At 43.4% G+C, this 15,323-nt stretch overlaps 1 protein-coding gene across 1 annotated transcript in view; it reads right to left on the bottom strand.

Moving 5' to 3' along the window:
• Window positions 1-509: 509 nt before the first annotated feature.
• Window positions 510-15,323, bottom strand: part of ARHGEF26 (Rho guanine nucleotide exchange factor 26) — a 121,077-nt gene continuing 106,263 nt past the window's right edge. Inside the window, exons 13-15 of the mRNA XM_081029770.1 lie at window positions 5,641-5,708; window positions 4,234-4,338; window positions 510-3,746 (exon numbers count right to left, since the gene is read on the bottom strand). Of these exons, the coding sequence (XP_080885896.1) occupies window positions 3,604-3,746; window positions 4,234-4,338; window positions 5,641-5,708 (316 nt within the window). The 3' untranslated portion in view covers window positions 510-3,603. The remainder of the gene's footprint in view (window positions 3,747-4,233; window positions 4,339-5,640; window positions 5,709-15,323) is intronic.

Consider the following 15,323-nt stretch of genomic DNA (forward strand, 5'->3'; position numbering starts at 1 on the left):
CACTGGAAGTGCTACCAGATGACGGCTTCACCCATCAGCCCTCTTCAGGAATTGTCCTCAGCTGACGGGAGTCACCTTACCCAAGGCCACTTCCTCTCTCTGGGGACAGTCTACATCCTATGACTGGTCAGAGCAGGGTTATAAAGATGCAGTCCCCTTACCAACGCTCCCTCTGCCTCTCCTCTGGGGCTCCAGTTAAATTCTTGCATCCTCCATCTCTCTTCTCTCTGTGCTTCCTTGTAGGTTTCTTCTAGCCTCTCTTCCAGTTCACTGATATCTTTTAACAATCTAATCTGATGTTAAACCCACGTCTATAACTTCTAGTTGTTTTTATCTCTGTCACTTCTTGTAGTTGGTAGTTCTGTATTGAATTTTAAAATTTGGCTATTTCTCTCCAGAGACATAGCTACCAGTATTACCATTATTTTATTGCCTCTTTCTAATGATTTCAGTATCTGGGGTCCCTGTGAGTTTGTCAGGTTTTTTCTGTGATTTTTTTTTTTTTTTTTGCTGAACCTTTGAGAATTTGTTTTTGGAAGTAACTGAGAACTAAGATGACGCTAGCTTCTTCCAGAACAAGGTTTTATTTCCTGTCAGGCGCTTAGTACCGTATTATGGCTGTATTTTAACTGCAAGGGATCTAGGAAACATAGTATCTAGCATTTTCGTTTGATGTCAGGTGTCGTAGGCAGAATTCTCTGCTCCCTTGGTGTTGCACCTGTGATTATGTACCATAGCATGGCAAAGGAACTGTGCACATCTAACTATGACCCCAAAGCAGGTGATTTTCAGTTACTCACAAAGGAGATTATCCTGTGGGTCTAATATAATTACATGAGTTTTTTAAAAGCAGAGGTTTCTTTTTTCCAACTGGTAGCATAAGAAGGAGTCAGAAATATTCCAAGTGGGAGAAGGATTCAACATACTACTGCTGCCTTAAAGAGAGAAGAAGCCACATGACAAGAAATGTGAAGAGTCACTGGAAGCTGTATCGCCCCCGTCCCCACTGGCGGCCAGCAAAGAAACGGGTCTTAGCCCTGTAATCACAAAGAACTGAGTTCTGTGAATAGCAGGTATGACTGGAAAGAAGACACCCAGCTCCAGTTCAGAAAGCAGCCAGCCAACACTTTTGGTTTCAGCCTGTGAGACTCTAAGCAGAAAACTCGACTTCTGACAGAACTAGGAGAAAAAAAAACAGAGAAGTCATTCTTGGCCTCCACCACGATTCACAAGGTGATGAAATTTCACAAGCACAAAAGTTCAGATACCGCATGGCCAAAATGAAGAAGATACACTGCAGGGGTCAAGAGCAGTTAGGGAACTAGGAACTATTTAAGATAAGCTATGTGGTCATGCAGCTTTGTGGCAACTATGAGGAGAAACAGAAAGGCTCAGCTCTTAAAAATGCTCCAGCCTTCCAGGGCAGCGGATGGCAACATGTACCCAGAGAAGAAAGGCCAGTGCCCCCTGTGTTAGCTACAGGGACCTTTTGAGTAGAACTTTGGCCAAGAATTCAGCAAACTGTATACTTAAACAACTACCTCCTGCAATAAATCACATCAGCACAAAAAAGTATATACAAAATCTTTATAAATTCACATATTTTGCCAAAAGTATACTAGCAGTCTCAATTCACTGGGACAAAAATGAGTACGTTTGTTCTCCACAGGTCACTGAATGATAGTGTACAATTCAGAGAAGCTAGTCAAAGAAACTGAACTAGGTTGGAAAACAATACTGTGGCATGTAAAAATGACAATTCACGGTTGAACTTAACCATGTGAATCTTAAATACCTGCCGTAAAACAACTCTTTTTCCACTAACGGCATTAACCTTCTTGCTAAATAAGGCTTTGATTTATAAGATGCACACATTTCCAAAACCGTTTAACATCTCTACTTATAAATTAATTCACAGGATTCGTACAGTTGCTTCTTAGCTTCAACTGGGTGTTAGCAAAAATAATACAAAATGATCTCTTTGCAAAGCAACAAATTTACCTTCCTTCCTAAATAAAAAACATCACATTAGATTAGATTACAACTTGTTAGCTTCTCCTCCCCAAAGCCTGTGACACAAAAGAGGAGAACAGACTTCTTGATTTACCAGGTGGAGAAATCTCTCGCTGTGGCCCATTGCTGTTACTTCATTGACAGACTGCTTAGGACCTCAGGGAACTCAGGGCCTAGCATGTATTTTGCACCCAGAAATGTATGCATAGGGAAGGAAGAGCAATCCAGGGGCGAGAAAGCCCAGGGTGCCCCACCGTGGCTCACTGTTGAGATGGCAGGATGCAGGGCGTGTGAGCTAAGCATGTTTACCTCTGTACTACTAGGTTTCTGCAACTTGACTCAATTTGGGTAACTGGTTGGCAGACAGTACCTGGGACGTGTCACACAAAGATCTGAGTCTTGAATAACGTATCCTTTGCCAGGTTTTATCTCTTTGTGGAATAGAATGGAGTAGAAAGGGAACATAGCTGCCAGTAAAAATCACTTCACCCTCATTCTGTTTACGAAATGTACTTTAAAACTGACTTTTCTCTCTTCCTGCACTAGTGGAAGAAATCATTTTGCAGAAACCTGCAGTAAAGAGAGACTCCAAATCCAGCAGATGAGGCCTTCAGCGCAAAATAAAATGGGCTCCCATCAAAGTCAAAATGTTATGTTTCAATTAAGTACCATGCTGGCCTTTTGATACCTTGTAAGACGTAAATTTATCTTCTTTGAGACAGTTAAAGCGTGTTTCAGTCCATTTCCCAGGAAATGGGACCAGGAATAGTCAAAAACCTTGCATTATTGAAGGCAAAGCAGCCTCACGTCAGTTTATCAGCTCATTTGGGCTTATTTTTAAATATAGGACCCCTGTCCTATAGTCAAGATTTTCTCACACATGTGAATCATCTAAATTCTATGTTAGAGTAGCTTAGGTTGTAATAGACTACTTATCTATGGCAAACACTGGGTGACATGACTTTTTTTTTTAATTAAGGCTCCTTCCCTTCTGTTGAGGAAAGGTGGCAAAGATTCAAGTGACCATTTCCCTTTCTTGGGAAGAGGTTTAGAAAAACGTAGCTCATTCTCAGAACTCGATCAGTTCCTTTTCAAATCAACATAGCATTATAATCAGATCTATAATACCAGAGGCAGAAAAATATTTATAAAACTGGGCACGCCTTAAAGATACAAAACCTTGCTAATACTAGGAGAACCATATACAGGAGATGTTTAAAGAGGGATAGTACGTTCTTGGTTAAGTGAGGATAGTGAAAATCAGGCTACAGCATCTTACATGCTTTTTTTATGTCAGACATGGTGCAGCTAGAAGGAGCTGAGGCCGCCGGGTCCCTGAGGTGGACGGCTCAGCTATTCTGTTTGCCTAGAGGTTTGCAAGAGGGTTGTGGAACACAAACTGAGCTTTGTGAACTAACTATCCAGTAGCTGTTCTCCTGAGAGAACATAACTACCTGGCAAGCTTAAAGGCAAATGTTTTCATTCTTTTAATTCAATAGGCTGTGTTAAAATTAACAAAACCAGCCCAGAACCAACCAGCCCACCATGACGTAGTGCAAATCGCGCAGTAACAAAAGGCCATCAGAGAGGCTACACGTTGGTCTCCAGTCCTAGCAAACGTCCCATTCTCTCCACATTCTTATCAATTGTAGCTTGACAGGTTATCTCCTTGGCACATTCCATAGGAAACCAGCCCCTCTCTCCATCTCGCAGTCGTTCCCCTTCATACCAGCCTGCAAAGGAAAACAGAATCCTCATGAAGCATTTGGATGATTCTTGACCATGCTTGGCTCCGGGGAGGATATTGGGTACGACAGATAATGAAAGGTGAGGAGAGAGGTGGAACAGAGGGCAAGGTTTCAAGGGAGAATGAGTGACACACAGAGGCAGAACATGATCGGAGGCCCTGAAGTGAGGCAGCCGAGAGACTGCATGAGCCTGGCTGAGCTGTGGAAGGAAGAACCGCTGGAAATGAGAACTAGGTCACTGGGGGAGCTGAGAAGGGAGGCTCTTCATGGTTCCTTTTAAATAACAAACCATGTGACTGCATCCCTATTCGAAAACATGTAAAAGCAGTAAAGTGTAGATAGCGGAGAGGCACGTGCCTAAGAAAACCGAAGGGATGTGGAAAATGAACATTAATAACGAAAAGGAGACTTCTCAGTTCTTCACACTCTGAATGCTAGACCGCCAGCGTCCCGTAAGGACACCCCCACTCACCGTCACCGACACGTTGGTAAATGAGGACCACGTCTGCCACCTGGAGGGACAGTTCATCTGGCTGCCTGGCAGTAAACGATCTAATGATTTCCACCTGGGTGAGTGCTGCGGGGGAAAGGGGACACACTGAGCTTCCAGTGGCAAACGAAACACAAAACAGGTACAAATCAATAGTGTACATTTACTCAGTCTTTCCGTGCAATTCAGGGCCAGCATTGATCCAAACAAGCCAGGCTTCTATCAAGAATCAGAAAATCTTTTCCAAGAACTCTCTTACTTGGCTAAGAGCTTTAGAATTTTAGCAGCTCGGAATCGAAAGGCCTTTTATAATGTATGGACTCCCTCAGTAACAGCCTTGAGAAGGAGTCATTAGTTATGTCACATCATGGAGCAGAAAACCGCCATTGTGCATTGGGGAAACCAAGGCAAGACAGAATAGGTAACGTGCCAAGGGCATGCAACTGGTGATAAAATCCGTAATATATCCAGTTCTCCAGGCTGTCATCCGGGAGGCTGCCGCAGCCCTTCAGGAGCAGCACGTGGAGGCTGCTGAAGAAGCTTAGAAATAAAGAGATCTGTAACCAAAAGTTACGAAACATTTCAGGGTTTCCCCAAAATGCTAACTCATAATAAAACAATTAACTTCGGGGATTTGTTAATGACTGACGTGACTTCATAAAACTTGATTCTCGGGAACTTTCACACCAATCACTTTAGCTGTGGCTCTAAGCTGAAAGCTATGATTGTTGCTCTAGGATAAGCAGTTTTGCTGCCCTAATTCTTTGAATTTGACCTTCCAGCTAGAATCAGCCAGAGAGGCATATCATCAAAGTTAAGGAGCCAATAATACCATGATACCACCCTGTACCACACCAGCTCCTAGCTCTCTAGAAGAATGAAATACATATTTTGTTACTATTATCACTTTAATAAAAAAAGGTCAAAGGGAGTGGTTATATTCTTTAAGGTTAAAAATGCATTTCAGCTTAGATTCAGTCAGTATGGGGAAGGCTTAAACATGCAACTAATGACTATTAATTTGTATCAGAGCTTTACAGTTCAAGCAGGGCTTTCAATGTGTATTATTTAACTTCATCCTCACAATAACCCTGTGTTGTACACATAATGATGCCCCTGACTTGCAGATTAAACAAGCTCAAGAAGGATATGCAACAATTCACCATGTGTATACAACAAAGAACTGCACTTGGAATTTGAATTCAGACCCCTTGACTTCCAAAGCAGGGCTCACCCAGTTCTGATGTAGGGCGGCAGGAGGGAAATCTTGGGGGAAACTTATAAAGCAGGGAGGAGCGTGGTGATAACCATTAAGACGGCAGCGACCAGCAGAGGGCAGAACCCCTCCACGTTCCACCTTCCAGAGCAGACAGCTCCAGACGTACTTACAGGTTCGGTCCGGGGGCAGCTTCCCGCTGCTGTGTCCCAGGGCAGTTATCCAGCGGGCTCGGTCACTCCTAAACACAGAGGGCATATCCGGTTGAGAGATTCAAGGTGTTTAGACACAGCATGAAGAATGTTCTAGAATGAAAAGCCATTTCCAAAACACAGGGAGGACATTCTCTATAGAGGTACGAGGCTGGCCTTCAAAACAAGGGTAAGAGTTTAAAAATGATAATCTGGGAAATCGAAAATAGGCCGAAAACTAGTCATTGTCAAAAAACACGGAATGAATACGGCTAGTTATTCAGTGGAACTTCTTACATGACAGTTTAACATTTAATAAAGAGCTGATTACACTAACACATTGTAATCTCCAAAAGATGTTTAGTACACTTAGGATCTGACATTTAACATTTTCAAAAAGTTAAATTTTATTTTTAAAATCTTCATCAGTCTCTCCTCACTCCCTCTCTTTCCCCTCCCCACCCCCAAACTATTTTGGAAAAGATGAGAAACTTGACATATTTAAAGTTGTTTTGTTCCCCATACAACTAATATTGCCAAATATGAGCCTTATTGAAATAGAAATTCTTTGACCTTTTTTAGACTGTTCTCAAATGCTTAAAATGGTTTAATGAGCACAGCCAAAAATAATTCTTTAAGAAAAAAAAACACAAGACATTTTATACAATATGAAGCTATAGTTACATGGAACAAAGTAATAACTAAAGGATCAAAAGTTTCAGATAAGCAAGCACTACTCCATAATACAATCACCTTCAGTTTTGACTTGGAAAGTCAAATATTAGGATTGCAATTAAGCGAACCACACACACCCATGCATACTTTGAGCTCTCTTAAGAAGCATTTATTAAACCCATATTACCTGGCAGATACAAGCACTTGACATCCATCATTTCATGTAATTCTCCCAAAAGCCTGTGAGAAGAATGAGAATACTACACAGAATTCCCAACATCCGCCATTCTAACCAACTTTTATTAGGCCCTCTTTCCCTTTTATTAGGCCCCTTTCCGTTTTATGCTCAGTACTTGAACGTTTTTCTCCATAAGCACCTAAAAGATGCTTCCCACTGTCACCCCACCATCACTCCCATATATCTCTATTCTTCCATGCAAACAGAACAGACTTGTTACAGCGCTGGAACATGTCATGCTGTCCCACACCCTTTCCTCTTTGCTCTTCACACTCTCAAATATGACCTTCCCTCTGTTTTTACTGAGTTAGGCCCACTCATCATCACTATTTCAAAATTTTCAACTGAAGACCATACTTAACGCACAGCACTGATCTTAACGTGTATACAGCTCTGTGAGTGTTTACTTAGGTATATCCATGTATACATGCTGCCGGGTCAAGGGTTTCCCTTTTGCCAAGAGGTTCCCTTTTGTCCCTTTCCAATCAATCCCCTCCCACAAAGGTAGCTACTGTTGTGATTTCCAGCACCATAGACTAGTTTGGCCTATCCTGTCTTTTCTGATAGTGGAATCCTATAGGGTGTCCACTTTTGTATCTGGCTTCTTTGGTTCAACACATCCACTCCACACTGCAAATACAAGCCTCACCTCCTCCAGGTGCTTCCTGATGCGTGAACGCACACTTCTGCCCCATCCCACTCTGACACACCTGTTCCCACACACGGCTCTGCACGGCGCTTTCACACTCCGGGCCAACAGTAAGCCTCAGGAGGCAGGCGTCTTGTACAGTTTCCCCAAAAATAAGACCTAGCCGGACAATCAGCTCTAACGCATCTTTTGTAGCAAAAATAAGACCTGGTATTGTATTATATTAATTAATATATATTATATTAGGCATTATAATATTATGTTATTTATATTATGTTATACCCGGTCTTATAGTAAAATAAGACGGGGTCTTATATTAATTTTTGCTCCAAAAGACACATAGAGCTGATTGTCCGGCTAGGTATTATTTTCGGGGAAACACGGTATCTATAAAGTTCACTGCATAATATCGCCAGTGTCTCTTACCAGGACATCACTCCCAAGAAGGCAAGAATTGGGTCTTGTTCGTAACACTTATGGAGCACTCATGTGCCAGGTGCGGTACCTTTTTTTCTATTTTGCAAGTATCATCTAATCCAATCTTTCCAACAATCTGGGAAGAAGACAGTACCATAATTATTTCTGTTTTTCCAGAGGACAGAGCTGTAGTCTGGAGTGTTAAGTGCCTACTCACAGTAAAACAGCCAAGTGGTGCAGTCAGTATATAAAGCCGAGAGGCAATGTCCCCTAGCAGATGCTTACAAAATAATGAGGGAAGGTAGGAGGCGTGGAAACTGCAGTGTGCAGAAAAACAGACTTCTTTTTCAAAGAATGAGGCTGGGCCTGGACACGCTGGCGTGTCAAGGAGCAATATGCACAATTTACATAGGAACTGATGATACTGTCTGGCCTTTAAAAACTTTGTCTCTCCTTAATACAGAACAACAAAGGGCGTTAGGATGGTTTTATCAGGAACACGTAAAGCACAACTTCCCTTAAAATAATCCCAAGCAAATACTCAAATATTTGATAGCATCTCTTTGTTGGGTAAGTTCTATTTTTTTAACTCAGGCTCAACTGGAATTTGCCAAGTATAAAGGCAACTGAAAACGAAAAATCATCTTACGGATGGAAGCGCTTTTCCCCAAGAGAAATCTAAGATGGCCATTTGCGTCTGTCTATACCCAAACAAGTCAGACTCACTCGTCTTTGGCTTCCCATGCATCTCTCCACAGGCCTCACTGCTGTCTGCAGCCATTCATTGTAAGATTTCCCCAGCCTGGCCCTTGTCTGGCATCGAGTGGCCAGTTTCAGCGGCGGCCTCAGCCTGCAGCCAGTTTCCAGAAGTCCAGATGAAATCTTTCCCTCCTGTGGCATGCTGCCTGGATGCTAATGGCATCCCTTAGACACGGCGGCCCCTCACAGGGACTCCAGAGGACAGAACAAGACACTCCTTGTTGCCCTCGCTGAAAGGAGCCCCTTCTTGAAATGGCTTCAATTGAGTCAGAGGCTGTCAAAGCCGCACGACTTCCCCGGGGGCTTCCAAGAGCCCTGCCAAGGAGCTCCCTCCCATCAGCAAGCAGAAAGCTTTGCATCTCTAAAGCAGGGAGGAGACTCGATATGAGAAGGAATTCTAAGAACAAGAATAAACCAGGCCACAGACATACCTATTCTTAAACTTAGATAGCAAGTCCAGGGCTGACTCCAGACAGCTATGTTCTCCAGGGACGTTATGAAACAATCGACATGAAGTCACAATCCCCCCACACCCAGTTCATAGAATGTTTTTCCCTTTGTCCAAACAAAGCCATAGAATACACAGGGCTACACTAATGTCGACCTGGGCATATCAACTTCTAAGACTCTACCGGCCACTCCTTTCATCAGTGTTCACTGAACACCTGCCTGGGCAGGGGCCCTGTGCGAGTCTGAGGCTGCAAAGTGAGCAAAACAGGATTTCTTGCTCTTCACAGCCCTCAGTGTGAAGGAGCAGACAGAGCAGAAAACAAACACGCCGCATGCGACGTGCTGGGATACAGTGCTCTACACAAAACCCGGGGAGAAAGACTGGGCTGAGAAGAGACTCTTTTAACATAAATATCTTAAAAGCAGTCCTTTCATAACGCCCAAGTTCTCTGCGCATAGCATCAAATGACACACCGACAGTTCCCTACACAGGACTTAACTGTGGTAAACAGCTTGCTCTGCCTCTCATGTAATTAATTAAGCATAGTAGGTTTCAACTTAATTGCATGAAGGTCAGAGATACAGCAAAGCTGGACTCTTCACTGAATAGCAGGCATTTGCTAGAAAAGATAGATACCTATTGAGAAAGTGGAAAGTGAACTTTGAACAGAGCAGGACAGTGCGTGAGAATGGAATGGAGGGCCCACTGAGGACTTCGTCACTGACGGAATCTTCCTGATGTTTCAGTAGAAGTCAAGAGACCTCAGCTGCTATCTAACCTTCCTTGTATCCTTCTTACAATGGCATTTGGTCGCATACCGTTTGTGTTCCTTCTCACAGCCTACAAATTTACCTGTATTCCTTTTGAAACTCCTATACCCATAGCCTTTGGGAAAAAGTCTCCCAAGCCTTCACAAGGAGCAGGAATGTGGAGAGGATGTTTTGGTTCCTTCTCTCCAACATTCAAAGAGATGAGTTCAATAAACTGATCTATGCAAGAAAGCCCATAGGATTAAGAAATGTCATCATGAATGTTGTGTGACAAAGCCTGAGAAAGCTGGACACCAGCTCAACTTACCTACTTTACAAAATCTGACCAAAGCAAAATAATTATCGTAGCCCACTAAAAGAGTTCTCAAATTTAGACTTTGTGGCATGTGATAAAGGTAAATCAATCATTTCTTATTTATCATATTAAGTAGCTCTAGAGACCTCATCTGGTGCAGAATCCTGGAGTTAACCTAACGTGGGTCAATTATCTGTTTCCTTGATAATAAAAGACCCATACCATCACCTGTCCTCCTATTTTATCGGGGTCAGTAGTGAGGATTACACAAGATGAAGTATTCTGATAGGCTCCGTAAAATGTACAAGCCCATTACTGGGCATAGATTCCAGATTGAATGAGGAAAACACACTACAACTTGTAATAAACATATTTTTCCATATAAATTGTCATCTCGATATTGTGGGTTTTTCTTAAAGGATGAAGTAAACGAGTATGTCACACATACTAGTTACAATTTTATTCCATCCCATTTACTTCCTGCTGTGAATTAAATCATTAACAGAAGCAGGAAGAGCGCAAAAGACTCCCTGCAAACAATGCCCCTTTATCAGGAGGCCCAGGAATTGCTTTGTCTGAATGGCTGACAGGACCAAGCACATTCATTAGGCTTGTAGTTCCTTCTGTGAGAGAGAGACTTTGAGAAGACTCTTTGATTACACTTTAAGGTGATTATATCCTATAGCTAAATATAATGGGTGCAGAAAGTTTGCATTCATCACTGGACATGTCCTGATATCCCATCACTGCATATACTGGACCGAAATGCTATCCAAATTCCACTGTGAATGCGGGATGCCAAGGACGCCACTTGCCGTGGCCTCTGGTCTGTGCCAGCTGCAGCTGTCTGTGCTTCATTTTAATGAAGGCAGACAAAGGGGGCTCTCTGGCTCCCACATTCCTCTTGAAAGACCCGGAGGGAAAAGAAATGACAGTGGTAAAACATTCTTCCTTTGTCCTTTTATATAAAAGGGTAAGCTTTTGTATTTTTCACAGACTACTGTCTCACTAACAATACAATGACTTACGATCTTTAACGGGCAAACTGATATAACAGAATATACATGGCTTTAATGTATATTCTTAAAAACAGTTTAACCACATCCTTAATAGCAAACGTTGAAAAACAAGTAGAACTTGGAGAAAACATGCTCCTGCAGTACAAAAAGGATGGTAAAGATTGATAGAGAGGCCTTATTTCCCTATATGTAGCTACTAGTCTACCTTGCCTTGGATATAGAAAAGCTAAGTATATTATTAGTTGTGGATCAATTCCAAAAATATTTATTGGGAACTTGCTATGTACAAAGTGAGACGAGGATAAAACCAGAGCTGAGTGTGGCAATTAGTAATAAAACCATGAGGCATTGACAGGACAGAAGGATGCTATTGGGTGGTTCCAAAAGTAAGCGATACATGGGTTGTTCTAGGAAGGAGGTGGTGAGATGGAAACGTGTGGAAAGCTGCAGTAGACTTTTGCACAGGAAGAACTGGCCGATGATGGATGTGTTCAGACCTGGAAACACCAGAAATGAAACCAAGTCTCCAGACTGGACAATATGAGTTGGTGTCGATGGCACCATTTGCAGAAATGTGCATGTTAGGGAGGCAGTGGGTAGCAGTGATGACTGGCTTTCGACAGTCTGTATGTCTGAAGGGAAAGCGAAGAGGAGTGGTTAGGCGTGGCAGGAAAACTAAGTGAGCACAGGTAACAGGTTGAGACAGAAGTTCAAAAAGGGGTTAGCATGAGAGAGCTGATGGTCAACAGCAGCCGAAGATATTAGAGGTAAAGAAAGAGGAAGACTCGACTGCTGGATGTGGAAACTTTGAAGTCACTGCTAATCTTTTGAGGGAGTGACCTCAACAGGGCGGCAGAAGAAGCCATACTGAACATGGCTAAGGAGCAAGTTGATATATGATGACAAAAATCCAGAACGTCATCGACTCCTTTCATTCATTGTCACCCCAACTCATCCAGTCCATGAGGCGGTCTGTCGTCCCTGCCTCCAAAGTATACTGTTTCCATCTCCTTTCATATACCACAGCCCAAGCCACCACCAGAATTCCCTGTCCTTACTCCGGCGTGGCCCTAACTGTTCTCCCCATGGAAACTTCTGCCTCCACTCCAGCCTTCCAGGGAACTCCTGACTATGGCTGATAAGGCTCTAGGTCAGTGCTTCTCAAGACATCTGTGGTGAAGAAACGGTCTTCATCATCCAAATCCACCGTGAACCAAGCGTTCTCAGAAATCCAATAAAAATAAAAGCCTGGTAACACAATCCCATGCTTTGAGGCTACACAAAGGTCAAATTACTGTCAGCTTACAACTGCTTCCCTCGTGCCAGGCTGGTAACGGTGTGAAGGCTGAAAGCCCACAGACTAACTACCCTGGGACAGCTCTGCTCTGAAACGCGCTGGCCTCTGCTGGCGTCTGGAACACCCATCATCTCTGGACCACCACCCTCTCCCTGGTTTATTCGCGTCTAGCCACAATCAGTACGTTCACGGCCAAGTGTGACGACGTCAGACACGTTTCCTTAGGAGTTCTGCACTGGCCGTTCCCTTTGCCTAGAACATGCTGGCCGTGCAAACTGCTTCTTGTCACTCAGGGCTCAGTTCAAATGTCACCTCAAAGAAGTCCTCCTGCACCATCTAATTGAGAGAACACAACCCCATCCCCAGCACTCGGCATTCCCTCCAGGTCACGTCAACTGGCTTTGTTATCTTCATGGCACTTATATATACATGTTTTTAATTGGACCAAGAAGCAATACTTCCCCACTGTCCCAGCTCATTGCAGGCCATGTGCCCAAGCAGACTGGCAAAAGTTCACTGCCATCCACAGTCACTGTCCTTGAGGGCGGGAAGCACACAGGCATAAGTGGCTCACTCGAACAGAAGCCCCCAAAGGGCAGGAATGTGGCCTCTGTACTATGCATCCCGGCTCGTAGAATAGCACCTGAAAGGGTGCAGGTGCCCAATAAAAAGCACTGAATTAATAGGGAGGAATGAAGGCTGCTCTCTTGAGAAGTTCAGCTGTAACGGGGAGGAGAGATTCAGGGGTAGGTGGGGTCGGGAGCACTACAGTGGAGGACGGATGGGCAAGACAGAAAACATGAGAAAAATGAACTAACCAGTGTGGCACACACAGCCAGCACTCGTCATTCCTGGGGACAAGATCGGCACTGAGAGGCTTCCTGGTAGAGGAACGAGTTAGCATGGGCCCTGAGAAATGGGACTCTGGGTAATTCGAGGAAGTCTGCTGAGGGCATTCCAGGAAGTGGGACAATCACAGGCAAAGGAACCAAAAGAGGTCGTTTTAAGTGGAACATAATTTGGGGGATACAATATCTAGTTGGCATTCTATTATAAAGTATTTCAAACCATATGATCCCCTAAATTTACCATCTGAGTTTCTACAAACGATTTCCTTTTTAGAGTCCATGGACTTAAAAACAAAAAATCCACATTTTAGTAGTAGTTTCTCATGTTTCATAGCAACTGGTTTCCTAGTTTCCCTTTCAAATCCAGAACGGGGCCAACTGAAGCAGGAAGATAGGGGCAGAACTGTCTGTCGGCTGGTGGTGTCTCAGTAACAAGATTAAACTTTGTTACCAGGAAAAGAAACACTGGATTCAGAGCGCCAGGGTCTAGTCCCAGCTTTGGCAACAACTCACTTCCTGTGCGACATTAGGTAAATCACCTCACCTTTGTGAGTCTCATTTTATGTCGGGGGCGGGGGGAGGAGTTGGACTAGAGATCTTATATAATCAGGGTCACCATATTATTGTATTGTCCAAATAAGACACTTTTGAGAGTGAAAGAGGGCAGCACCCTTAATATTGCCAGACCAACAGACATGGTGTGAATCCTGGGGAAACGGGATTTACAACCACCTTACTCAGATGCTCCCTTCAGCTCTGAGGTTTTATCCTTCCCTAGAAACAGCCCTGGGGTCCCTTCTTCTGCCCTATACCTGGCTCCGTGCCTGGGACATCCCAGATGCTGACCAAGTGTGTGCCCCATTTCCTTTGCGTGAGCTTTTCCGCATTCTTTATGTCATCAAAGCGATCGATTTGTTCTTCCACAATGTCACTGTCGCGATTGTGGAGTTGTCCTTATACCAAACAGCTACCCTGTCTACTGCTGATTTTATATTTTGTGTATTCCCAGGTGGTCTCTACTAAAAATAGCTTTTCAAAGAAGGTAAATAGTTAAGTATGAACCCCATTCTTTTTCAAACCAAAGAATGAGCAGCCAAAGGATATACGTAGACTGGTGTGATGTTCTGCAATTACTCAAGGCCAGCATGGCGGTGAAAACCTTGTTTCCTTAACTAGATTGCTAACGAACAATATTAACCACATTTAAGAGAGAGAAAACCTACAAAACATATACTTATCCATGCATTTTGCATTCTACATAGACCAAAACTCTGACTGCTCAAAACCAGATAGACCAGTGATAATCTGCACATTTCCAAACACGACATATAACAATTTGCTAGACTTTTAAACAGCCAATTGTGTGTTAAAGGAAAGTGCATCTTGGCTATATTTTCTTTCAGCATCAATGCTATTTTAGGCCTGGTGTGCTTAAAAGTATTTGCCCAGTTATTTCCTTTTCACTGGAACTGAGATGGTGGTAGGGGAGAATGAGGGAATCACTCCTTCTGTCCGTACGCAAGGAGACATCTGCCCCCTGCCCCTTATGGAATGTTCTCTTGCTATTAATTAAGGAACTGCAAATATGAGTCATACCCATGGGGTTACGGGTGACATAACTAGACATTCTGAAAACATTTCTAACTGAGGAAATGAACATCCATTAAGCCCATGGCAAGATTAAAAAGCAGGCGGGTAGAACAAATGCTACCAAGTGTCCCAGGAAAGGATGTCGCCTTGGTGAAGAAAGAACTGGGCATGTCGGCTTAATTCTTACTCTTCAAGTAATCTCAGACACAAGTGGTGCGGATTACATCACTTATGAATAAGACAGTCAGGAAGAGCTCTGCTGATATGTTGGCAAGGTCTGAATAAGAAGCAAACAATGCTTATAAACACAGAGAAAAGGAAAACACAAAGCAAAACCAACTGCACTTTCACCCTTATGAACTGAAAACGACGAAAGAAAATCTCTCGTTTCTGAGAATTTTCTGGAACATCTGGACAGCACTCATCTCCAAAGTGTTTAAACTTTTTCATCCTTAAAGTCATAGAAAATCCAAAGCTCAGACATAGCAACTTCTCAACAAGGGGTTTGATCACTTTTAAAGTTAAAGAAATGCCTTCCTGGGCCCTGGTCTTGGGTGTGTCTCCTGCTGGTGTGTCACCTGCACACACGGGCAAGCACCACACCCACCCGAAGTCCCCTCGCCAGAGCGGCAAACACAGAGGGGCAGGCTTGGGAAT

The sequence above is a fragment of the Rhinolophus hipposideros genome, assembly GCF_964194185.1.
Source record: "Rhinolophus hipposideros genome assembly, chromosome: 2".
NCBI classification, from domain to species: domain Eukaryota; kingdom Metazoa; phylum Chordata; class Mammalia; order Chiroptera; family Rhinolophidae; genus Rhinolophus; species Rhinolophus hipposideros.